Below are 24,990 nucleotides of genomic sequence, written 5' to 3'. Positions count from 1 at the left end.
TTACAAAACTTCGCGTCTTTATAATCACGCAATTCGCGTAAAGGATCAGAACAAAGAGAATAAGAAAATATCCGTGGATACGTCCGTCTTGTTATTCGAAGCATGACTGAGTTATAAAAATTAAGCCTCAAACCGCATTCATCGCTCCAGACAGAATTCTATCGAGTGCAGCATTAAGTGCTCTCTGGTCGTCCACTGTTTTTACACCAAGGAAAAGCATACAAAAATCTGCGAAGACTGATTTGAACAGGCTCTATGATTACGCTGACAATGCCGTTAAAAAAATTCAGGAAAGAAGCGCCCCAAGGACGCTGCCCTTAGGAACACCAGATGGAACTAAAAGAACATAGAATGCCCGCCCATCAACGACAACATATTTATTTATTTATTTATTTATTTATTTATTTATTTATTTATTTATTTATTTATTTATTTATTTATTTATTTATTTATTTATTTATTTATACATACTGCAGCCAAACTTTGGCTATAGCAGGAGTAGGAAAAGAAGAGTCAATTTTACATATACATTACAACTGTGAAACAGCAGTGAGAAATTCATCTAAAGGGCATTCGCGTACATTTTCGGACAAAGCATTCCATTTACTGGTTGCGACCATGCAAATAAGCAGATATCCAAGATGCAAGAAAACTAGGCGGCCTAATAAGTTCAAATTTATGCATCAGTTTAACATGTAAACCAATTCAAATCTAATATATAACATCTATTTCACCTGCCTTATCAAGAACGGATGCGAAAGAATGAATTACGATTGAAAACTGTGTGACCGTCGATAATCCTTTTCTGAAACAATGCTGCACTGGTTGTAAAATATAATTATAACCTAGAAACGTTTTATTGAATGGGACGTAAATATGCTCAAGCACCTTACAAGAAGAGATTATCGAAATTGGGCGATAATTCTTGCTAAAGGAGGGTCTCCCTTCTTAAAAAACAGGTACGACATGTGCCATTTTCCAATCCTATGGAACAGCAGGTGATGGATGGATGAAAACTTTATTAGGGTCCTTTAGGGCACACGCTAGCGCGCAGCGGGCCGCTCCCACGTCGGGACAGAGAGGCCGAGCCTCTCCGCCGCGTCGCGTGCCCGTTGGACAGCCCATAACTGTTCTTCGAGGTTGGGGCTGCGTAGAACCGCATCCCAACGTGAAGAAGTGTTGCTTTCATCGCCGCGTAACGCGGGACACCGCCAGAGCATGTGAGGTAAGCTCGCTAAGTCATTGCATAGTGCACATGCATTTGTTGTTTGAATTTCTGGGTACAGTTTGTGAAGAAGTAGGGGGTTTAGGTATGCCCCCGTCTGTAGCAGCCTTAGTGTTAAAGCCTGAGGTCTATTGAGTTTACAATGTGTGTGTGTGCGTGCGTGCGTGCGTGCGTGCGTGTGTGTGTGTGTGTGTGTGTGTGTGTGTGTGTGTGTGTGTGTGTGTGTGTGTGTGTGTGTGTGTGTGTGTGTGTGTGTGTGTGTGTGTGTGTGTGTGTGTGTGTGTGTGTGTGTGTGTGTGTGTGTGTGTGGTGTGTGTGTGTGTGTGTGTGTGTGTGTGTGTGTGTGTGTGTGTGTGTGTGTGTGTGTGTGTGTGTGTGTGTGTGTGTGTGTGTGTGTGTGTGTGTGTGTGTGTGTGTGTGTGTGTGTGTGTGTGTGTGTGTGTGTGTGTGTGTGTGTGTGTGTGTGTGTGTGTGTGTGTGTGTGTGTGTGTGTGTGTGTGTGTGTGTGTGTGTGTGTGTGTGTGTGTGTGTGTGTGTGTGTGTGTGTGTGTGTGTGTGTGTGTGTGTGTGTGTGTGTGTGTGTGTGTGTGTGTGTGTGTGTGTGTGTGTGTGTGTGTGTGTGTGTGTGTGTGTGTGTGTGTGGTGTGTGTGTGTGTGTGTGTGTGTGTGGTGTGTGTGTGTGTGTGTGTGTGTGTGTGCGTGCGTGCGTGCGTGCGTGCGTGCGTGCGTGCGTGCGTGCGACTCATTGAGGTTCGGCGGGGCACCCTCGATCTGTCCCATGTGGGCTGGAAACCAGATCACTGTGTGTGACTTGATCTGCTTGCTTCCTAGTATATCCCTAGGGCCAGCTAGGATACGGTTCCTTTGGCAAATGCCGAACGGCTGATCTCGAGTCACTGTAGATTGATGTCCTCTTGTCATCCAATAAAGCCATCGCTATTGGAGCCTGCTCTGCGATCTCAAAGGACGTCGTCCGAATCGAGATTGCGTTCGTTACTTCACTTTCATGGTCTACGCTGACCGCAGCGAAGGCCTGTCCGTCGGCATAGCGCGCTGCGCGCCTACGAAACTATTCTCCGAAGCCCGTTCACGAGCCTTTTCCAGGAGGGCCATCACGCGCGCCCGACGTCTTCCCACGTTTGTGTTCAGGATATGGACGTTTCGTGGGATCGGGGTGACAGTGATGCGGTCCCGCTGCTCTCGAGGGATGCTGCAGAACTTTGTTTTGTCTACTGTGGGGGGAACGCCCAGCTCCTGTAAGATGTGTCTTCCAGCTTGTGTGGTAGATAGTCTGACGAACTGGGCCCTCTCCTGCGCTTCCGCAAATTCCTCTAGCGTGTTATGCAGCCGAGTTGAAGTAAGCGTTCCGTGTGTGTGTATATATGGGGAGGTCGAGAGCTCTCTTGATTGCCTTCCTGATTAATGCGTTGAGCTTATCCCGCTCCGATCTTAGCCAGTTGCGCATGGCCGCGACGTAAGTGAAATGGCACATTACGAACGCATGTACCAATCTATCGAGGTTGTCTTCTCCGAGGCCTTGCTGCCGGTTGGTCACTCTTCTTATTAGTCTGATGGCATTGTCCGTCTTCTTAGTGAGTCGCAGCATTATCTGGTTGTTAGAGCCACTCGACTCGACCATCATGCCGAGAATCCGGATGGCAACCACCCTCGGAATATAGCCTCCGTCGTTTATCCGTAGTTTGATGTCGCATTCGGCGAGTGGCTTCCACCCCTTTTGTTTGGGGCCTCTGCGCTTAGGTCGGTATAGTAGCAGTTCCGACTTGAGAGGTGAGCACCGAAGGCCCGTGGACTCGAGGTATCTCTCGGTAGCATTAATCGCCTCTTGCAGGGCCGTCTCTACCTGGCCATCCCAACCTCCCGTACACCAGATGGTAACGTCGTCTGCGTATATGGTATGACTGATACCGTCGATAGCAGAGAGTCTCCTGGATAGACCAATCATGGCGAGGTTAAAGATGCTTGAAAACTACAATAAGGAACTTCGCTAGTCACTGAGTATAACGGCGGAAGAAAGCGTTTAGTATGCCATCGGGTCCGGTAGACGATTTACCCTCAGTCTCTACTTGGCGCTGAGCCGTGCTCCCTCAAGGGCTGCAGAAGATAGCGCCAACCTTTCCTTTCCAAATGGACCACTTAGTAGTAGTAGCCTCTACAGCAAGTTCACGATACATTGATGTACCACGCCTTCACCATAAAAAAATAATAGTAAAAAAAAAAGACCGGGTGATCAGTTAACTAAAGGAGGACCCGCCGGGGTGGCTCAGTCAGCTAAGGCGTTGCGCTGCTGAGCCCGAGGTCGCGGGATCGAATCCCGGCCCCGGCGGCCGCATTTCGATGGAGGCGAAATGCAAAAACGCCCGTGTGCTTGCGTTGTAGTGCACGTTAAAGAACCCCAGGTGGTCGAAATTATTCCGGAGCCCTCCACTACGGCGTGCCTCATAATCAGAACTGGTTTTGGCACGTAAAACCCCAGAAAGAAGAACTAAAGGAGGACATAGACTAGAGAAGACACCATGGAAATGGTGATTTGAAGGGCAGCGCTATTTCCCACAGGCCAACTACCGACCTATCTTTATGGGAAATTTGGTTTATTTGTTTCTTGTGGCCAGAAATGGTATTCCAAAACCGTTGGAAGTCATCTCTGATAAATCTCGGTAAAGTAGTATGAAAGTAACATTTCTTTGACTGACTGATTGACTCATGCAGCGCAGTGCGAATAGCACTCAGGCGGCCGGACGAATCACCCTGCTTTTTAGCTCGCTTTGCTATGCGTTTCAAATGCTTATTAATCAACGGAATAAATTTGACTGTTTTTTTTAACTCAGTAGGAAACATAGAAAAGTTATCAATAGAAAAGAGACAGATACGCTTGAATTCATGCCAAAAAAGCACCACTTCCATGTTATGAAAATAAAGAAAAGCGTGCTTCAAGGTAATCAAATGCTACAACGTCATCCTCACGTGCGAAATAGTTATGCACTAAGCGCAAGCGCAGAGTGCGAAGCTTCGACCCGAAGTGGCATAGATCACATAGACCCGATTGTGATCAGATAATCTCGATTCAACGGAAAAGGAAATGCAAGACAAGGTGCCAGATAAAAAAAAATCACAGCATATCGACGGGGTGAATGATGATGAGTGGGGCGAAGCTCCGGGGGATCATTCGGGTAAACCACAGCTACGGACGAGAGATAACGATATCGCCCGTCGGGAATGAGAGAGAAAGAGAGCGCGCGTCGGGAACGAACGCCCTTGTGCAATGCAGCGCCCCTAGCTACGGACGAGAAAGAGAGCGCGCGTTGGGAACGAACGCCCATGTGCACCGCAGCGCACCTAGCTATGGATACTATGGACGAGAGAGAAAAACGCCGGAAGCGTTCTCCGGAAGCTGGCTTCCGGAAGCGGAACCGGAAGTGGAAACGGAAGCGGACGTCGGCTTCCAGTTATACTATACATATATATGCATATATGCGTATACATACATACATACATACATACATACATACATACATACATACATACATACATACATACATACATACATAGCGGTCTCCATGCCAACCAGAGCTACGGACTTCTAGTGAACACTTCATAAAACTACATGCGGCGTCTCTTTCACGTACTAGAGTTACTGTAACTCTATCACGTACGGACACACAATGCCATCTATTGAGCAATTCATAAACTAGAGGTGGCTACATACTACTACTACTACTACTACTACTACTACCACTACTACTACTACTACAGAGGAGGGAACGACCCACACCCTAAGGAGCTTCGCCCCTAAAAGAAAACACCGCATATCCGCGAAGTGAATTATGATGAGTGGGCGAAGCACCGGGGGATCATTGGGGTAACCGTTAATCCCTTGACGCCGGCAAGCGGAACCAGAGGGGGCGCGAGAGCGCGGGAAGCGGCGGCAAAACGCCGGAAGCGTTCTCTACCTGAGGTTGGTGCAGCAACAAAGCTTGGTACGATTGTGTTTTCGGGGAAAGCACACACACACACACACACACACACACACACACACACAGCCGCAGCGATAGCAGGAAAGGAGCAAGCCAGCTTACCATGACGTCATGACGCATCCACCTGCTCGGCAGCGAAACTGCCAATGCTTTTAGCGAAGCTCCTTAGGGTGTGGGTCTGTCCCTCCTCTGTAGTAGTAGTAGTCGTCGTAGTAGGTAGCCACGTCTACTTTTATGAGAAAAAAAATTCCGAGAGTTGTGGCCGTAGCGGAATCGAACCAGGGACCCCTCGCTTCTGAACGCGTGGCGCTAACCACTACGCCACGAAGCTTTTTTTTTTTTCTTTCTTTATTGCATTGGTATAACAGTCAACCACGTAGTGACAAATTCATAATTTTAGAACTGCTTCATGTGTAACAAGCATTCCATACGGGGCACCCAATCGGGTACACACTTTTTCCCTTTTTCCATTTCGAGGAATGAAATGAGAGACTCGCGAAAGTACTCTATTGCAGGGCGAGCATCAACATCTGCATGGCGAACAGCCATGCGTGACGTCCAAATACTATGCAGAGCCATTAACATAGTAATATCATATGGAAAACCATCCTCGTTATCAACCATTAGGTACCTTATTCCCTGTGCATCCAAAGGGAAATCCTTCTTTAAGGTCCTTTGCAGGACATCCCAGAAGAACACGCCGTCCCAGCATTCCAGGAACACGTGTTCAATCGTTTCAGGTTTCCGGCACAAAAAACAGTGGTCACCCCACGGAACGAAGAATCCCTTATCAGAAAGCCAAGTCTTAACTGGCAAAACGCCTGCATGTAATTTAAAGAAGAAGGTTTTCACCCCGGGACGCACGGGCATGTTTTTTACACGTTTCAGCACTTTGCGCCACTTTCCTTCCGAGAAATAAGTCCGGTACAATGGAATTGGGAGAACAATATCACATAAATCATTATACAATTTTTTACGAGACACTGCGTGGTTACGGCGCTCGCTTCGAGATCTCACTACGCCACGAAGCGCACATGGACAGATGCACCACGATGGCAATAAACACCCAACATTAACGAAAGACTGCGCGTTTCTAACGCGTTTGTGCTAGCGCGTTACGGCCCGTGTAAGAAGCTGGTGTAAGACGCTGTGGCCTCTCCGCCTTACCCCCGTATTCATAAACGCTGATGGCGTCGGCAAACGCGGTGCACGTTCCGGCATGTGTAAACGGCTGCGTAAGACGCTGTGGCCTCTCCCCCTTAGAGTACTGCCCGTTTCTAACGCGTTTGTGCTAGCGTCCCCTTATGCGGGAGATGGTGCAATTATAATGAAGGGCGCTGTTATAAAATAGGAATGACGTCACATATAGCGAGTGTCATTGGTGGAAGTCAATCGTTCGATTTAGTGCGGCGAGACTGGGCGAATTACACGGAAGATTCACGGTTTACCGATGATTCCCTCCGGAGCTTCGCCCACTCATCATCATTCACCCCGTGGATATGCGGTGTTTTTTTTTTTTTTTTTTTTTCTAAGTAGATCACCTGTTGAGTATCCAATTGAATACAATCGTACTGTATCTAACCGCATTTACCGCAACAACAATAATAGTATTGTCAGTACTTCTTTACATGTAGCATAGGAAATCTATTGTGATTGAAATTAAACATGCCGTAATCTAGTACTACTCTACACATCTGCTTGATCTCGTAAAGTTTCCTAAGCCTATGACAAATCCGCCCCCGTCTACTCCCTGCTGTTTTTCGACCATGGAATACTCTAAACGTCTCTCGCTTGCCTCGACCGCTGCTTCCAACAGCTTTGAACCCCAGCTCCTAGCAGGTTCTCCACGGTTCTGGTTGGGAGAATACCCATTACAATGTGGCATGTGTTTAGTCGTCTCCAGATGTTTTTCGTAGTGGACATGCCTCGGTATTTTGCGAATGTTCGCTTTTGTATGTTTCTGTCCTCAGGCCGCCAGCTCGCGCGGGCCACAAAAAGCAACGTATACTGTTATACGTATAACTTTCCTAGCTTGATTTCTTACTTGCCGTCTTAAAACTCAATGGACCTTTTGGTTTCGTCCTCTGCATCCACTTTACAGTTTCTGTTTCTCATTACTTGCGCTTCCCGTACTTGGTTGCCAGCTTTTTTGACCTCCTGTTCCACTTCGTGTCCCCGCTTTGAGGTACAAGTATTTGTGCACACTAGGAGCCCATTTCTTACTACACACATCTTCCCGAGTCTTTGGGGGGGAAGCAAGCACTTTGCATAATATGCAATTTCCTTGCTTTAGCCAAAGGAATCCAACAACAAATCATATGCCTAATAACTATAATAATATAATGACACCAAGGATGATGGCGATGTTTCTTTCTTCAGCGTTTTACTTCTAGTTCACTATAGTTTTACTCAAAGTAATTTAAGAGTGAATGAATAAATACAAGACAGTGATAGATCGTTTTTGTTAATCAGGAAAATTCGACCTCAAGCCACCTCCTGAATTGTAATGACAATGTGACAGAGCGCACTGAAAGTATGCGTTGGACTGGTGGGGCTGGATGCGTGGGGGGAGGGAGGGATACAACACTCGAAACAGCTGGCTGCGTGGCCGCTAATCATTCCAGCGTGCAATTTAACTTCTCTTAATTCTGTCGTCAGTAATGGCTGGGGAGGCAAAGCTTGCGCTAGGCCATGCAAAGCTCGAGACACGACGAAGGTGGCCGATCGATTGCGTCTCCTGGTAGTAGCTAGGTAGAACTTGGCTGTGTCGAGTTTGAACTTGGTTGTATCCAGGTTGAACTTGGTAGCAGCTAGGTTCGGTCTTCCATGGCTATGCCTGAGTTGAGCTTGGTTAGGCCAGGTATCTCTTAGAAATGACGCAATCGATCGGCCAGCTTCGCTGTGTCTCGAGCTTTGCGCGGCCTAGAGCAATCTTTGCCATTTTTTTTCTCTTAATGTGAATTAGAATATCGGCTATCACCGTTTGCTCTCGGATCCGATCCACACCATTCCCTTCTTCTCTCTTAACGTTAGGCCTAACATTTTTTTGTTCCATCGCTCTTTGTGCGGTCCTTAACTTGTTCTCGAGCTTCTTTGTTAACCTCCAAGTTTCTGCCCCATGTGTTAGCACTGGTAGAATGCAATGATTGTACACTTTTCTTTTCAACGACAAAGGTAAGCTCCCAGTCAGGATTTCGTAATGCCTGCCATATGCACTCCAACCCCAATTTTATTCTTCTGTAAATTTCCTTCTCATGATCAGGGTCCCCTGTGAGTAATTGACTTAGATAAACATACTCCTTTACAGACTCTATAGGCTGACTGGCAATCCTGAATTCTTGTTCCCTTGCCAGGGTATTGAACATCATCTTTGTCTTCTGCGTAATAATCTTCAACCCCACTCTTACACTTTCTCGGTTAAGGTCCCCAATCATTTGTTGTAATTCGTCCTCATTGTTGCTGACTAGGACAATGTCATCTACAGACCGAAGGTTGCCGAGATATTCGCTGTTGATCCTCACTCCTAAGCCTTTGCAGTCCAAGAGCTTGAATACTTCCTCTATAAGCATGCAGTGAATAGCATTGGAGAGATTGTCTCCTTGCCTGACCCCTTTCTTGATAGGTATCTTACTACTTTTCTCGTGGGGAACCAAGCTTGCTGTGAAATCTTTGTAGATATTTACCAAGATATCCACGTATGCCTCCTGTACTCCTTGATTACGCAATGCCTCTACGAGTGCTGGTATCTCCACTGATCGAATCAAATGCTTGTTCATATTCTATGAAAGCCATATAGTGAGGTTGATTGAACTCCGCAGATTTCTCTATTACCTGATTGATAACATGGATATGATCCATTGTAGAATATCCCTTCCTGAAGCCAGCCCGTTCTCTTGGTTCACTGATTGTTGCCTTGTTTCTATTGGAAATTATCTTTGTCAATATTTTATGCAATACTAAAAACAAGCTAATCGGTCTACGATTCAATTCTTTAACGTCTCCCTTCTTATGAATTTATGGACTGCAATTTATAAGGCCACTCAAATGACGAACCTTGCTTTGTGTAGCTGTCTAATACTTTGCTATCGCTACCAATGTTTCGTCTTTAGGGCGAAACTGGACTTTTTTTTTGTCTCCTTGATGGCGCTGCGAGAGTCAGTGCTGTTCAAGGGTAATTTGCAAGTACAAGTATTTAAATGCCTTGATGTTATTTTTCCTTTTCGGTAACATTAGTGTGCCAAATCTATGCTAGCTACTTGCATTGTGAGTATATTTTGGTTGCGTTTTTCTTTAGGAACTTCCGTTCTGTGCATCTAACATAAATGAAATGTCGAGAGTTTCTTTCTCGTATTTGCCTGACCATCGTGCGCATGCGTGAGTAGCAAGAGACGTATCTGGAGACTATAATGGAGACTTTTGCTTCTCGAAATGTGCCTTTCGTCCCTAGGTACTATGGGGGAGAACACGCTTTTCTCCATTTGTCCCTAGCCTAGCCATATTACGCGACAGCGGATAAATGTTCGGGAATACGCTCACTCTTCCTTCGTGTTCCGCGCCCGCTAGAACATTGCTTCGGAAAAAGAATATTCTTGTTTCGTCACTTAACCGTCGCCCTTGTACTGTTCCTGAATCTATTGCACTGCTGCATTGAGTATAAAGATGCAATTCTATTCTGCGATGTTCCCCATTAAGATTTGCAAAAAGACTTTGATCTAAATTTTCACAATATCCGATATCTTGTTGTACCGGGTGTTGACGTACCATTCGATTTGTTTTTTTACTGATAGGCCTGCACAGTCCGTGGAAAACTCGTATGCAAGGACGAAATGCCAAAAGGATAGTTTTCTCAAGAGTACGTTTCTCTCAGATGATTATGCACTTGAAATACATTTATGATCAAAATGGATGTCCGCAGGATTGGTATACACATTTATTAGATGATTAACTTATTTCTCAAGTTTTCGTTGTGATGGAAGGTGTTGCTCAGCATGAAGTTTTCTTTGCACTGCTCATTGTCCCATCAATGGTTTTGGACTATCTGGTGCTCATAATACTGTAAATAGTTCCTGTACATATAAAATTTCATTCATTGTAATAAATACCATGAAAAAAAAACTTGTGGCCCCACACAAAAGCGCTGCGCTAAAAACTGAAAGCTCCTCGGTTCGATTCGAGTGTTCGATACTTTTTCTTTCTTTAGAATCTTGCTGCATTATGGTATATCATTTTCCCTTTGACTTCTGCAGTCATGTTCTTTTTTTCTATACTTCCCTATTAGGCTTGACACGAAGGGTTCTTGCCAAGCCAGGGGTGGAAGCGGGCTTGAGCCTTTTGGAGCAGCTTTGGAGCAATAAAAGTGGAGTTTTGGAGCAGTGCAAGTCTGTTTTGGAGCAGACTTATAGGGCCAACATCATTATTAATTGCAAATTTTTTATTTCTGCTAGACACAAAAACTCAAATACTAAACCGACCACACTTTTGACAAATGAAATAAAAAAACACAGCTGACAGAGCAATTGCAACTAAGAGAAAACTACTTATTATTTGAATAGCTAAACTTGACTAGAGTTGAGACAAATGAAAAATAAATGTTCATGTTACTAAAACATCACAGCTGACATGAGCAACAACACAGAGAAGACTAGAGATAAGCGAAATGCTGACTTTTACTTATAATTCAGTCCTAAACTGACTACACTTTGGACGAATTAAAAAAATATATATGTTCCCATAATTAAAACACCACAGCTGACAGAGCAACTAAGAGAAAACTAGAGATAAGCGATGCTTTGAATAGCCACGCCTGACTAGATTCAGACAAATGAAAAATAAATGTTCGCGTTATTAAAACACCACAGGTGACATGAGAAACAACCCAGAGAAGACTAGAAATAAGCAAAATGTTCCCTTTTGCACATAATAATAAAACCTTACCTTCATTGTAAACCTTAATGAGACTCTAGACAAAGGAAAAAAAAAATGAAACATGCTCCCATCATTAAAGCATCACATACACATGAAAAACTGAGAGGAAACTAGAGATAAGCTATGCACTGCATAACTAAGCCTGACTACACTTCAGAGAAATAAATGTTCATGTTAATAAAACACAACTGCTGACATGGGCCACAACTAAGACAACTCAAATGTCCACTTTTTGCCCTTCATAATGTGGCCTACTTCGACTTCTTAGCTTCAAGAGCAGATTCAACCGATTTGATGCGTTCAAGAACTGACAGAAATTTGGAGTTCCCCTTATTAAATAGCGTGTTTCCAGTCTCGACTTTTTGCACGCCTTTCGATGCCACACCCTAGCTGTTGAGTTCTTGTGCAATGGCCAGCAGTAACTTAAGGGAGGTTACACGAGACTGAAGACCAGTTTTTTCTTCCTTGAGCTTCTTCACCTCGCTGTCTTCTGCCAATGGCTCCCCATTTTTTCACTTGAGCGATGCTGAGGCTTCCTCCCTTTCGCGATAAGCTCTGTATGATTCCCCAACCCATCTGAGCAGCTCTCTAGTCAGTGGCACCTTCGTAGCGTCACCACCATAACGCTTTAGGAATGCTTATGTTTGACATCCCTCTCTCTCTACTTTCCTGTCACTTTACCTCCCCCTCCCCTCCCTTCCCAGCCTGGGTAGCAAAGCGGACCTTCCCCTCTGGTTAACCTCCCTGCCTTTCCCCTTCTTCTTCTCTCTCTCTTTTGTTTGACGAAGGCTGGACATACTTGCTATTTACAAAAAGCTCGATGATGCAGCGCTTGCTTGTTCTCGCTGAATCCTATCTCACAGTCCACATTTCCAAGCGGCAGAAAAAGAACTGCGTTTGTGAGTTTTCCAAGTTTTGGATATTTGGGATCACCATTCATAATCTTCATCACGAACACATTTGCCCAATGCCTTACAATATTTAGAAATTTCCCAGTCAGCTGTTTCACAGACAAGGGATAGCCACTCATCAGTCAGCTTGACACCTCATTCGGTAGCATGACTTGTGGCAAGGCATTTGCAATGTAGTGCAGAGACTTCGCGTAGGTATCTCCTACAGCATCAGGCTTCATGAATCTAATGTGGAATAGCAATTTGTTGTCAAGAGGTAACCCCGAGACGAGATATTTTGTGCAGGTTATATAAAACGCTCTGGCCTTGATGTGGAATGCCTTTTTCTGAGTAGGAGTCTAGAGCTCCATTTCCTTTTCAGTGTCCGAGCCTAGCTCAGGCTTCGCCTTCCAGTTGGCAGGTCATTCGACATTCATGTCTTAACTGGAAGCCTGTTGCATCCACAAAAGCTTCTTGCCGCAAAAATCTGCCCATCACCAGCTTCACAATGGCCACCATTTCCTCGTAAAAGACATGAACAAGAGGCTCTTTGCTTTGAAACAAGTTCTGAAATCTGTCGAAGAGTTGAGTGGCGTTCTAAAGAAAAAGAAGTCTTGCTCAGAGCGTGCTGTCAGCAAATGCAGCTGCCAGATGATTGTGCCTCACAGATGAGGACGTTCTGGGCTCCCACTCTTGGAAAAGAAAACTTTCAAGGCATTGTACAACCCAAGCACACGCTGTATACTTGGGTGTAGGGTCAGCCACCGACTGCTTATGTGTCGCAGGAACTCCAGCTGTGGCAATCCAAGCTTCTGCTGCAGATCCTTGATGTCTGCTTGTCTCGTGGCATATTTGAAGTACTGGTGGATATCGGTAATAATACATTCAAGTTCGTGGCAAAAAGATTCAAGCACCGCAGCAAATGCATTATGAACTTTATGCAGGCCACATTCTCCAATGTTAATCATGTTGCGGCTCAGCTCTGCTTTTACTTTGCGCTTCAGAGATTTTATCACATTGGGGCTGTCAGAGAAAAAGCACAGCATATTATTCTTCGGCAGTTCGCTAAGCGAGTCATCAAGACAGGTGAAGAGCTCATCTGCTGTAGTGTGGCCCATGTGAAATGATTGAAGATGCTCTACGACGAGATTTTGTGCCTTTACAGAGAAGTACTGAACGAAAACATCCAGCTGCTGCACCTTCATCTCGGGCAATGGCGTCTCGTCTATCATGACAGTATAGAGCACCCCAGGTTCTGCAAGTTCTTCTGCTTCATTGCCTTTGAAGTATTGTCCCAGGTCGTCAGAGAGGATGTAAGAAACTTTCTTGCGCCCGCATTTGAAGGCTTCAGCTATCTGTGAATATGGGAACATATGAGGGTACGTCGTTGTTGCCACATCTGCTAAAGTATATGGGAGTGAGTTAGCTACAACAGAAAGAGTGAAAAGCATTTCAGATTTTGCAATGTTTCCTCGCAAAAACGTTGACGCATTCTTGCTGCGCATGAAATTCGCTTGAGCGTGCCACGTCACGAATGACAGCTGAACGAATGCGTTTATCCTGCTCCCGGTGCAAAGTGACTGGCATTGAACATCTCATTGTTGCCTCGCATTTGGTGGCACATGGAGGCACCACTTGGGAGCAGTTTCAGCGCAAGAATGCGTTTTGGAGCAGGATGGCACAGGAAGAGCGGATTGGCGCAGCGTGACGCAAATGGTGCAGCACTTCGACCCCTGCAAATAGAGTGTGGGCAAGAGGGGGGTGTGCAGTGGTTAGGTTGGGGCACTTTAGCGACCACACAGCAATGAATAATGACACATTGTTATTGCGAAATCGCGTTATCGTAAAATATTCATTTGCATGTTATACTGATGTTCATGCTCATGGCTGGGCGGCGGAACATACGCACAGAGGACCCATGTGGCACGTACTGCAAAGATCGCCTCCCGTCGCCGATGACCCTGGCACTGGAAGAGTGCCGAAGGCGCACTTCGAAGCGGCAAACCTCATTTTACGTGCGCACGTGATACGGACCAACCACCGACAACAAAAAACTGCCACTTTGCCATTACGGACTCTCTCAGTATAGGCAAGTATAGGCCGCTATGATCCCGTTTGGAATCAAGTTCCGGCTTCGCGATATTCTGGCTCCGGCTTCGTGCCATTGGATAGTCGCTCACAGATCTCCAAAACCGAGCGATTGAGTGACAAGAACGAGCGATATATTCGCGCAACAGCCCGTTTTGTCACTCTCATGGGCTTTGGTCTTGAAACGGAGCAAAGGGTGTCACCCCCGTAGTACCTAGCCAAAAGGAAGATTTAGAAGCAAAAGTCGCCAGCAAAACTCCCCACGTTTCTATCTGGGAAAACTGGTTTGTGCAAACACGAGACTGAAGCTCTATTGAAATGCGCCGATACAAATGCGGTTTCATGATGTAATTTGCGTTCCGTCAGAGTGGCGACTGGATGCGCCGGCGCACGCAATCGGTAGCACTGAACACTCTCAGCGACTTTGTGGTACATTCGACAGGCCGCTTTCGAGCGCTCTGATGGCACGCTTTACATTTGGCTGGCCAAAATTGAATGTTCAGAACACATTTGCCTGGTTCCTTTAAGAGTGTCACGCTCGAGCTCGGAGCGCTCCCACGTTCATGTTGGGAATGCAACCGAAATTTGACTGAATTTCAACATAACCCGCCCCCCCCTCCCCGCTTGAGCTAGGTCGACCCCCATGGTTATGTCACAAAGCGTTTCAAAGCGCTAGCTGCATGAGGGAAGGATTGCTGAGGTGGTTATTCAGTCATTCTATGCATGCTTCTGTTGCTATGAGTACAGCAGCCGGCTTTTGCATTGGACGACCCTGTTTCAACAACACCACATTTAACCAGGTTAGAGAAAATGGAAAAAAAGACCAAGAGGGGGAACACTCGCAGCTGCAGGCTTTTACTCTGTTTCTTGCTCTTGAAGTAGAAATTCAGTCTGTGGATTAGCTTTTTTGAGCAAAGTGCCGGCTCAAAACATAAAACTCAACAAAAAATGAAGCAACTTCCACCCCACGACCATAGTGCGTAAAAAGATCAGAAGTTGGACTGTAGAGCAGACTACGTCACTGAAGAAGCCAGACATACCCACCTAAACCATGAACACTCGTACTCGAATTTTGCTCTGACATGGTATACAGATGTGGGTACTATTTGCTACTTTTTATGGATGTTGCACCCATGTTCTCTTCTTCAGAATAAATATATACAGGCTTTGTTACAACAACTGATACACTAGTGACACCATCAGACTTCAATTGGAGAAAGTGTTTCCCTCTCTGCTCTTCTATTGCTGCAGACGATACCTATTTTCCATTTTGTCTCAAATGTATACAGATACTACGTGCCCTGCAAGGCTGCCTTTTTAAACTTCATTCTGATAATGTACAACCACATATGCTCTTAAGAGCACCCAGTATACGAACTGCTTATTTGTTCCTGATACTCTGTTCATTTAAAAAATGATGCTTCATAATGCACAGCGTAATGATGGAAACTAGCCAATGTTGCAAACTAAGTATGTTGACATCAATCATAAAAAAAAGGCTGTTCATTATTAAAAAAAATATTCAATATTGACATCCATATGCAATTGTTTGTCTCTTTCAGGTGACTGTTCGATTTGATTTGCATCCAGCTGTATTTAGTTCCTATTTGATCAGGTCTGAAAAATTGCTCTTTGCACCTGCCAAAGAACATTTCAAGAAAAAAAAAAACAAAAGAGAGAGAGCACGAACCCACACCTACCAGGACAGCATCTGCCAATTGCAACCGCGTGTCAATAGAGATGCAGAAAGGTAAGAAGCACTTCAGGCAGTATGTCAAAATATAAGTTTTGAGTATCCTGAATGGTTTGAATAAAATGAATTCTCATTTATTTCATTCTTATATTAATAAGGCACCATGCCACAATCAAGCGCAAATTGTGTAGCGTGGCTCAGTCTCTGCACTGAAGAAGCTTGTGCAGACACCACACCCTTCCAGGAGCCAGAACCTCCTGGCCTCCCAGGATTTCATCAGGGCATTACGGAAGAGATTCCTTCTGCAAACAAAAGAAAATGTGCAAATTTTAGTGCTCTTTCCTCGACGTCAGCATCATAAATAAGGTGAAATGACTACATAAGAGTGTTTCAGTATCATGATGGTGCCATGCTACCAAATGGCAAGATCACGTTTGGTGCTGCACATTGTAGTGCTAATTATCTCTGCATGTCACGGGCCAGTCAACACAAAGCACTGGCAGAGGCAGCAATGATAATGACTGAAGGGACGTGGACTGTTTAGCATTAGTAAAAATTACCTGGGTTCCCTTACAATGCAGCTCCACCTTGGAACACGTGCTTCTGTGTACTAACACCAGGCACTACTTCATGGGTATTGAATCACAAGAAAAGCAAAGGAGTTGTGGCACATGTGTTATCCACATGAAAGGCAAAGTGAAAGGTATTATGATGCCTTCCCATCACCATGAAACAGGTCGGACTAGGCAAGTATGCTCCCACCATAACTGCATTCCTCTTGTTCTTGCAGATGAACAGTCTCCAGCTTTGGAACTTTGCTTCACTTTCGTCTTCCTTCTGGGATATTAAGTGCCAAAATCAGTCCTGATTATGAGGCACGCCGTAGTGAAGGGCTCCTGATGAATTTCTACAACTAGGGTGCTTTAACATGCACTACAATGCAAGCACACAAGCGTTTCTGCATTTTGCCTCCATCAAAATGTGGCCCCGGCGCCCGGGATTCTATCCCACGACCTTGTGCTCAGCAGCACAACGCCTTAGCTGACTGAGCCACTTCACTTCAAACATTTTAACAGTAGACATGTGCTTAACGACGTTGCTGATCAATCAACGAACCATGGAAGGCTAGCAGCAGGGAAGCCATTGCAATGGTCAGTCGATTGATTTAGACCACTTGTTTTTTCCATACAGGCACGGCACATACAACAATGCAATTTTCATATGCTGTGAAGAAAATTAATGAAAGCACAGGAACATTCATGCCGAGGCACAGATCAGAAATTTTTGTAGTGCAGTGCGTCATGCTGCTATCACAACAACATCGGCATGTGCCAAGGATACCCAGATAGGGCCACCAAACATTTGAGAAATAGATTGGCGCTAATGCTCCCACATCAACAATTTTTTACTATTACAATAAGGCAAAGCTCCCATTGCTGCTACTGCCATCATGCCAAATGCATGGGATATAGTACTTAAAATAATGTCATCATGCTGTCGTCATCGCACCATCATCATCTCCTCTAGCTACAGTCTTGGATGATATGCCGGTACCGGACATAGTGCGAACACTGGATATAATCCATATCGAGGGAACCTGCGGCAGAAGGCGATACACGTAGGTGCAGTCGTAGGCTCCAACACAAACACACTGTCGTCATTTCATCAGTTTCATGCTTTTGTCATCATTTCTTTGTTGTCATGTCTTCCGTCATCCTTTCACCATCTTCACTCTGTCGCTTCCATTGTGTGTCATATCATCACGTAACCAGTTTCAACCCATCGTCGTCATACTGTCTTTGTCATTCCATCGACATCAATCTGTCATTGTAGTACCATTGTTATCCATGCTGGCTTCCGTCTACAGTCAGACAATTGGCCGGTAGTGGATATATAAAATTGAAAAATAAAATTTAATTGTGGGATTCTACGTGCCAAAACCCCGATCTGATTACGAGGCACGCCATAATGGGGACTCCGGGTTAATTCTGACCAACTGGGGTTTTTCAACGTGCACCCAATGCACGGTACATGGGCGTTTTTGCATTTCCCCCATCGAAATGCAGCCGCCACGTCCGAATTTTGATCCCGCGATCTCGTGCTTAGCAGGGCAACGCGATAGCCACTAAGCCACCACAGCTGGTGGCACTGGACATAGTGGAAAAGAAACATTGGATATAGAGCACATCGAGGCAACGCAGGGCAGCAGATGATGCACATATCTGTGGACGTAAGCTCCAACACCAACACACCGTCACTGTTATGCCATCGTCACCATCATGCCGTCTTTCCACAGTCACAATTTTGTCGCCATGATTCCACTGTTGTTATGCCTTTGTTGTAATGCCCACTGTTGTCACTCCATCTTCCTTCGACTTTCCCACTGCTGCTGCTGGCTACTCTCTTGCTGAATGTGCGTCACTGAAAGCAATGTCGCCACCACATCGTTGTCATCATAACATAGTCATCTCTGCTGGCTGCTGGGAACAGTTTGGCATGATTGGCCGGTACTGGACATAGTGTGAACAAGCACCGGATATAGTGCGAATCGAGGTGGCCTGTGGTGACAGCTGATGCATGCAAGCGCAGATGTCAGCTCCAACACCAACACACACGCTGCCGTTGTCTTGCCATCATGGTCATTCCGTTGTCATCAATCCTTCATTGTCATTTTTCTGCGGTCTTCACTCTGTTGCTGTCACTGCTTGTCATATCAGTGTCATCAGGCTGCTATCTCTGAATCGCCATTTCGTACCGTTGTCATTGCATCATCAACCCGGAATCGCAGTCATGCCGTTCCACTGTTCTCACTTTGTCGTAGACAGACCATAGTCGTTATTCATTATCATCACACCATTGTCGTCATACCACTGCAATCATATTACTGTCGTTATGCCGTTGTCACCACACACATTTTCATGCCATCATGGTTATTCCTTCGTCGCCATGCATGGCACATGCATGCTTGAGTACAACTTTATGTTGAACAAGGTCGTTCCCAGTGAAAATGTGTCCAACTTATTAATGTGATCTCTACTTGCAAATGATTGCTAAGCAGGAACAGCACTCTTCCCTAACAGCTTTGTGAAAGCTTCGTTTGAACAGGTTCCCACAGCGCACGGGCTCCACAAATTTTTTTTTGTATGCCTACACTACATAACACAAACTCACTCTCCAAGCATTGTGCAAGAACAAGCTAGCATTCAAGTTTTACTTCTAAGAGTGGGAAAGGCTCCTATAGAGGGGCACCAGAAACTATGACAAGGGCACCTTAACCAAATCTCATACCCTTAATGTATATCTCTCTCACACTTGCACCAAACGTACATCAGGTATACATGAAGCTCCACCTAAACTGTGGTGGAGGTGCTGGCTTGTTCTAACTGCTGGCTTATCCATGCTCAAATTTTGTTTAATTGTTTAATATATGTTTAATATCGTGTTCCGATGAAGTACTTCTCTAAATAAGCCACAACTAGAGATAATTTGCAGTGACACCGGACTAAAAGTGTAGATTTTATCAAAAGTAGTACCGTCTGTCAATGCTATTGCAAGAAAACAGCAAGCGTCGGGCTTCCATAGAACTGCAATAGATGGCACTACCATCCCTCTCAATGAAACTAATTTTTCCTTGTCGCTCAGTGCTTTGAATGGCACCTATATTAGCATTATTTTGGACAAAACAAACACTAAGTACTGTTTCCATAAACAATATTTAAATGCCACCATAAAACGACTCTTCTGTGCAAAATTTGAGCATGAAAAGTCGCCTGGTTAGTCTGAAGCACATAGCTCCCTTAACTACACTACATTTGGTAGGCAAGTATCACACAAGGCATACCGTATTTACCTAAATCTAAAGCACACCTTTTTTCCGAGAAAATGGGTCAGGAAATTGCCTGTGCGTTACAATTCGATATGAAACCACAACCACATTCACTGCATTGGCAACAGTCTACTGTCAAAAGGCCTTATTTGTCACCATGGCTATCACGAGATGGCAACAGAGCACATTTTCGTGAGGGTTGTTGTGTGTTCATTTTGTGTTCGACTACGCTCTGGAGCAGTATTGATGAATCACTTGCAAGATACTATCACTTTTGCAAGATTTCGCGCTACTCGGCACCAGGTGTGTCGGCATATCAGCCACCAGCATTTCTCGCGCTGTGACAAGCTCGCTGTCTGCATAAAGTGGCAATAACACTGTCAGCCGTATACTTAAACAAGTCTGGCACAGGGACACGTAAAATTTGGCAAAAGTGATATAGCATCTCTAAAAGAGATCACTTGATAATACATACTGCCAATGTGTGCTTGGTATCCGTGGCCAATGAAACACCAATGGTGATGACAATGCGCTGCTTTCATTATAAAAGCTCATTAGAAAAAATTTCCCTTCTGGGAAGCTAAATCCTGCACATCACGATTATTCATAATGAATGTGGGGGGCATGGTATACATTTCTAAAATAAATCAGGGGTGCATTACATTGACATGCAATTTTATTTTTGTCACTTTAAGCCCGCAAAAACTGGGTAAGCGTTAGATTCGTAGAGGGTTAGAATTGGATAAAAAAGGATACAAGTGATTTAACTTGTATTAAACATGGAAGAAGCCATAAGTTATCTATAAACCTCCAAAAAAATTTCCAAGTCTTGGAAACAACACAATTCAAACACATTAAAATCTACACGTGCACTGCAGCTGGAAACAAAACAGGGAGAAGGAAAAGCACGGTTCTAGCATTTCAGGATGGTTTCTATCTCCATATAAGCAGCTGGCCATGTGGTTAAAAGATTAAAATTATCAAATACAGTAACACGTCGCTCGAATGTTAGGTGTCGACAATCTTCGGACTTGACTCTCCTCCTATTTCGATTGCAGGTAGAGCTGCGGGAGCGCCTTAGGGCCTGGCGCAGTTTGATATTGCAGCCATACTGAATCTTAACGCTTAGTAACGACACGCTAAGAAAACTCCCAATCACAAAAACTTGTTGAGACCTCTCAGGCAAATATGAAAACTTGCAACTCGTCGTCAACGCACATCCACTGTACACCTCTCAGAGTGATCCCACAAACCAGCATGGCGGCGTAATGCCCCAGACGATAGACGGCGCTGTGATTGCAAAAATGCCCTCGAGAAAACGGTCTATAGGTGCATCGGTGGCTCGTAGCTTTCTGCGTGCTGTGTGTTCTCGGCGCTGTTTGCGTTGAAGCGATAGACAACTGTACGAAGGTCACTGCGCTCGCTGCTGCTGCCGCATCTGCTTACGCCAGCATTTTGACAGCAAGTGTCCGCGGTCATCGAGTGTGATGTGTTCGTGTTTGCTGTGTGCATCAGAAACTCAGTGCCCCACTCTGCAGCAGCAGCTGTTGCCCTGCCTGGCTTTTGAAACAAACTGTTTTTATGGCTCATTGCAAGGGTTTGTCGTCATCATTACTTTGTTGCTGAGATAACCAAATGCAGAGCTCATAGCCAGGTCTGGAAACAGCTTCTGGTGTTAATCTCAATTTTCTTTTTTCCATATTCACTTTAAACATTGAGTGTGTGTGATACAGTGTGTCATTTTAGTTCAGTCCTATAAAGGCACATTTACAAGATGAGGGCATACGCAGTTAAACCTTCATACATATAATGAAACCTTAAAACATTGGCACTTTAACTTCACTATCTCAAAATTTCATTACATCGAAAAGTTTTCAGAACACGTTTGCGGTTGGGGGTGCAATCACTGAAAGTGCTTTATTTTCACGCAAAATAGCCCGTAGCCTTTTATTTATTCTTTATTTGAAGTGAACACACTCCAGGAAGGAGGCCAAAAGGCACAATGCCTGACGAAAGCCTTCTCCCCATTATAGGCATGTTGCACTCGGAGGGGTTACAAACAAAACGAAAAGTAAATCAATACATTAGCAACGTATCATATGCGTCGTCTTATTGGCATAATGACAAAACAAAAGCAAAAATCAATCTATGGTCATGAAGAAAAGCAAAGCTGAAAGCAAAGCTCAAAGCCACTCCCATGTGAGGTGCCTGAGGGAGTAGAATGGCGCCTGACATAGGAGAGCAAAAAAACAAAAAACAACTGAACTGCATAACAGAGGCACTAGCTAAAACTTTGTGTAGAAAAAAACAGGGTATTACAACATAAGGCAGGCATAAACAAAAATAAGCAACCTCCTTGACACAGCCCATGTACCCACCAAGGGACAAGCCGAATTATGTCATGGGGCTTGTCCAATGACATAACTTTTCTAGCCATAAGAAAAGACTTTACACGGCATTCATAGGCCACCAGAAGCCCTGAATGGCTTCCTGCTGGTGTTGTCAGCTTGGAAAGTGTCGGAACCTGTCCTAGCTCATTAGCCCCTAGTGAGCACTGGTGATCGAGCTGATATTGTTTCTCCGTGCTTGCTACCATGGCATCCCTGTGCCGACTCCCCCGCGCATCATTCAGAGTGGTTTGTCGGTAACTTCCTCAGTTACCAAAATGCATGAGCCCCGATAAAGGAATACACCCTTAGGAATAGCACTGTTGCTGCAACACCTGGCTTTCATCAGCGCCCTTCTGTGTGGACAGGGCATTTTCAAATTCTCCAGTGATGTCCTTTGCTCTGGAGAAGCTCCTCAGGTAACATTCTGTGCCCAGATGGACATAATCCACGAGGATACCGCTTTGTCCACATTTTCGTAGGTAAAACATCTAAGACACTTCCTGTGAGCACTTGTTCCATCCTTCAATGAGTTGAGGATGGCATACTGCTATTTCAAGAGTGTGGATAAATTCTGCAGTTTTCTAAACTAGCCAGCAAACATCTTCTGTCTTCTCATCATTTAAAGATGCATTGCGAGATATTCACTCTGTCACTGAACAAAATGACCTTGCGTTTGCACTTCATCATGCTGACGGTGTCATAGGCACTCACACAAACATAGCAGGCTGATGGTTGACATTGGCACCAATGACACTGCTGACACTATCAAATGTACGACAACTGCACACGCAAATGACTAAAATACATGCTGCACACACACTGTGTCAATCTTTGTTCCCTGAGTGCCTTTTCGCGACACCACATTCCGCTAGGCTGCCAAAGTATGGTGCATCTGTCAATAACTGCATGTAATTCAACCAGTTGACCAGCCAGTTGACCAGTGGCGCCTGCAATACAGTTTTAATCTATTGCCTCAGTCTTCTCTTGCAGCAGTGGTGAAATTTTGATAGTGAAATTGTGGACAAACAGACATCATTATTTTGAGGACAAAAATACATGCCCTTCTAATGAGCTCAAGTAATGAAAACTAAAATTATTGATTACATTGAGAATTTTCCTATAGTGAAGCTTGTTAAATCGAGGCTTAACTGTACTACATTTTTCCATTATAATCACTTCTGGGTTCCATTACCTTAGAGTCGCCCAGTGGTGCCCATTGGGATCACCCCGAATATGGTGACGCTACTTCATACAATAGTGAACACAGGACCAAGCTTTGTGGTAAGCAATACAGGGTTAAAAGAAATACAGCTGCACCAGAATTCATGAGTTTCTGTTAGTGCTTTTACAAATGCTAAGAGTATTGACAAAATATTTAGCCAACCTCCTCACAGGTACCAAGAGCAACTATGAAAGTTGCGTGTAATAGTAGATACTTGGTGGCAAGGCATATGGATGAACATACCAACACCTCCAGAGCCTAAAGAAACTATAGGAGCAACCAAGAAAAAATAGGTGGTGCCTATCACCGTGACCCAAATTATAACTAATTCTTCTTGGGACCTATGAAAGGTGCAAAATAGTGTAAAATATAAGTTACTTACTGAAAGCTTTTTAACGGCCTTTACAAGGCTGACCTCATGCCCATGGGCACCCTTTCCTTGTTATTATTGCTGCAAAATTGATTAATAAGTGTGCGGTATATTAGAGAAGAGTTGAAAGAATCTGGGCATTTACTAGCAGCAATAGTGTGTTTTCCAAGTAACTACAATGTAAGTGCAAAATCGATCATATTTTTTGAGATGACATACTTTTGCGATTTCATGTTTCCGTTTTTGTTTCACACTTTTAATACTTCAGTCTGAGAAGATTTAACATAAAAAGCATGCGCTGTCGGTGTTTTGTTTCATGACCTTTGTTTCTGGGCCGCCTTTCTCAAAATTCCGAGGAATAACTTTGTCAAGAATGCAAGACAAGGTACGAGCAACTTTAACGATAGAATGGTGTTGCAATATAACCCGCGTATACCGCATGTCATATAGCAAGGAGTGGCACATATGTACCGTATTTTTCTGCTTACAACCCGCACCCCCAATTGTCATCAGCCGGGAAATCAAAAAATACATATTCTGCGCATCTATCCCGCGGTAATAACTGCATACAACAACGGATGCACGACTCGTCCACGTCGTATCTTCGGCCCATGGCCCTGTTCCCCCTCCCCTCTTCGGCGATGCTGATAAGCTGGTTTCACACTGACGGACGTGATCACGGACGAATCATTCACATGACATCCGACGTGAATTGGCTCACTTCGCAGGCGCAGCGCTAGCATTCACGCGAAAGAGGATGACAGTAAGACCGGAGCAGCCCTCGCAAGGGCAACAGCGATTTCACTCTCCGCTGTATCGCCAAGAGCTTCGCGTGGTCCGAGGAAGCGCTGCGGAAACGAGTGACATATGAGTTCGCCGGCGCCGTGCGCACTATTCGCTATACACAAAATGCCGACCCGCAAAGAGGAGGAGAATGGACGACCATGAAGGAGGGCCGAAGGGAGCTTGAAGACACAGTGGTGGGGAAAGGGTGGGATTCTCTAGGAGATAACAAAACTAAATAGCCGAGAACCTTGCCTCGAGGTGTGGTTACACGACAGCGCACGCCACACAGTGCTGTCGTGTAGCCACACCTCTAAGTAAAACTTGCGTAAACTCGCACCCCAATTACTGCTAACTTTTGTAATTATTGGTGCGGGCTTTTATTTATTTATTTGGGTATACTGTCAATCCCACGGGCGGGGTTATTACAGGAGTGGGTGTACAATACAGACAATATACAGGTACTCAATATAAAAAAAAAAAAATGAGAAGAACGCTCTAAAATTAATGGCACACAAAAAGTGTCACTTGAGCGGGAGCACAAGCAGTACACAATTCTCAATTTCCTCTACAAACTTTTCTAGTG

General features: G+C 44.8%; 1 protein-coding gene and 1 pseudogene across 5 annotated transcripts in view; both read right to left on the bottom strand.

The window, feature by feature from the left end:
* Nucleotides 1–10,358: 10,358 nt before the first annotated feature.
* Nucleotides 10,359–14,205, bottom strand: LOC125946442 (uncharacterized; annotated as a pseudogene).
* Nucleotides 14,206–15,922: 1,717 nt separating this feature from the next.
* Nucleotides 15,923–24,990, bottom strand: part of LOC119456335 (WAS/WASL-interacting protein family member 3) — a 53,914-nt gene continuing 44,846 nt past the window's right edge. For all 5 annotated transcript variants that reach the window (XM_049669755.1, XM_049669756.1, XM_049669757.1 and 2 more), the window contains one exon: nt 15,923–16,115. Coding sequence is in view for 1 of the 5 variants with exons in the window: in XM_049669758.1 (XP_049525715.1) it covers nt 16,098–16,115 (18 nt within the window). In the remaining 4 variants the exon portion in view is untranslated. The remainder of the gene's footprint in view (nt 16,116–24,990) is intronic.

The sequence above is a fragment of the Dermacentor silvarum genome, chromosome 6 (genome assembly GCF_013339745.2).
Source record: "Dermacentor silvarum isolate Dsil-2018 chromosome 6, BIME_Dsil_1.4, whole genome shotgun sequence".
In the NCBI taxonomy this organism is placed as follows: Eukaryota; Metazoa; Arthropoda; class Arachnida; order Ixodida; family Ixodidae; genus Dermacentor; species Dermacentor silvarum.
This window is presented reverse-complemented; position numbering and strand designations above follow the sequence as displayed.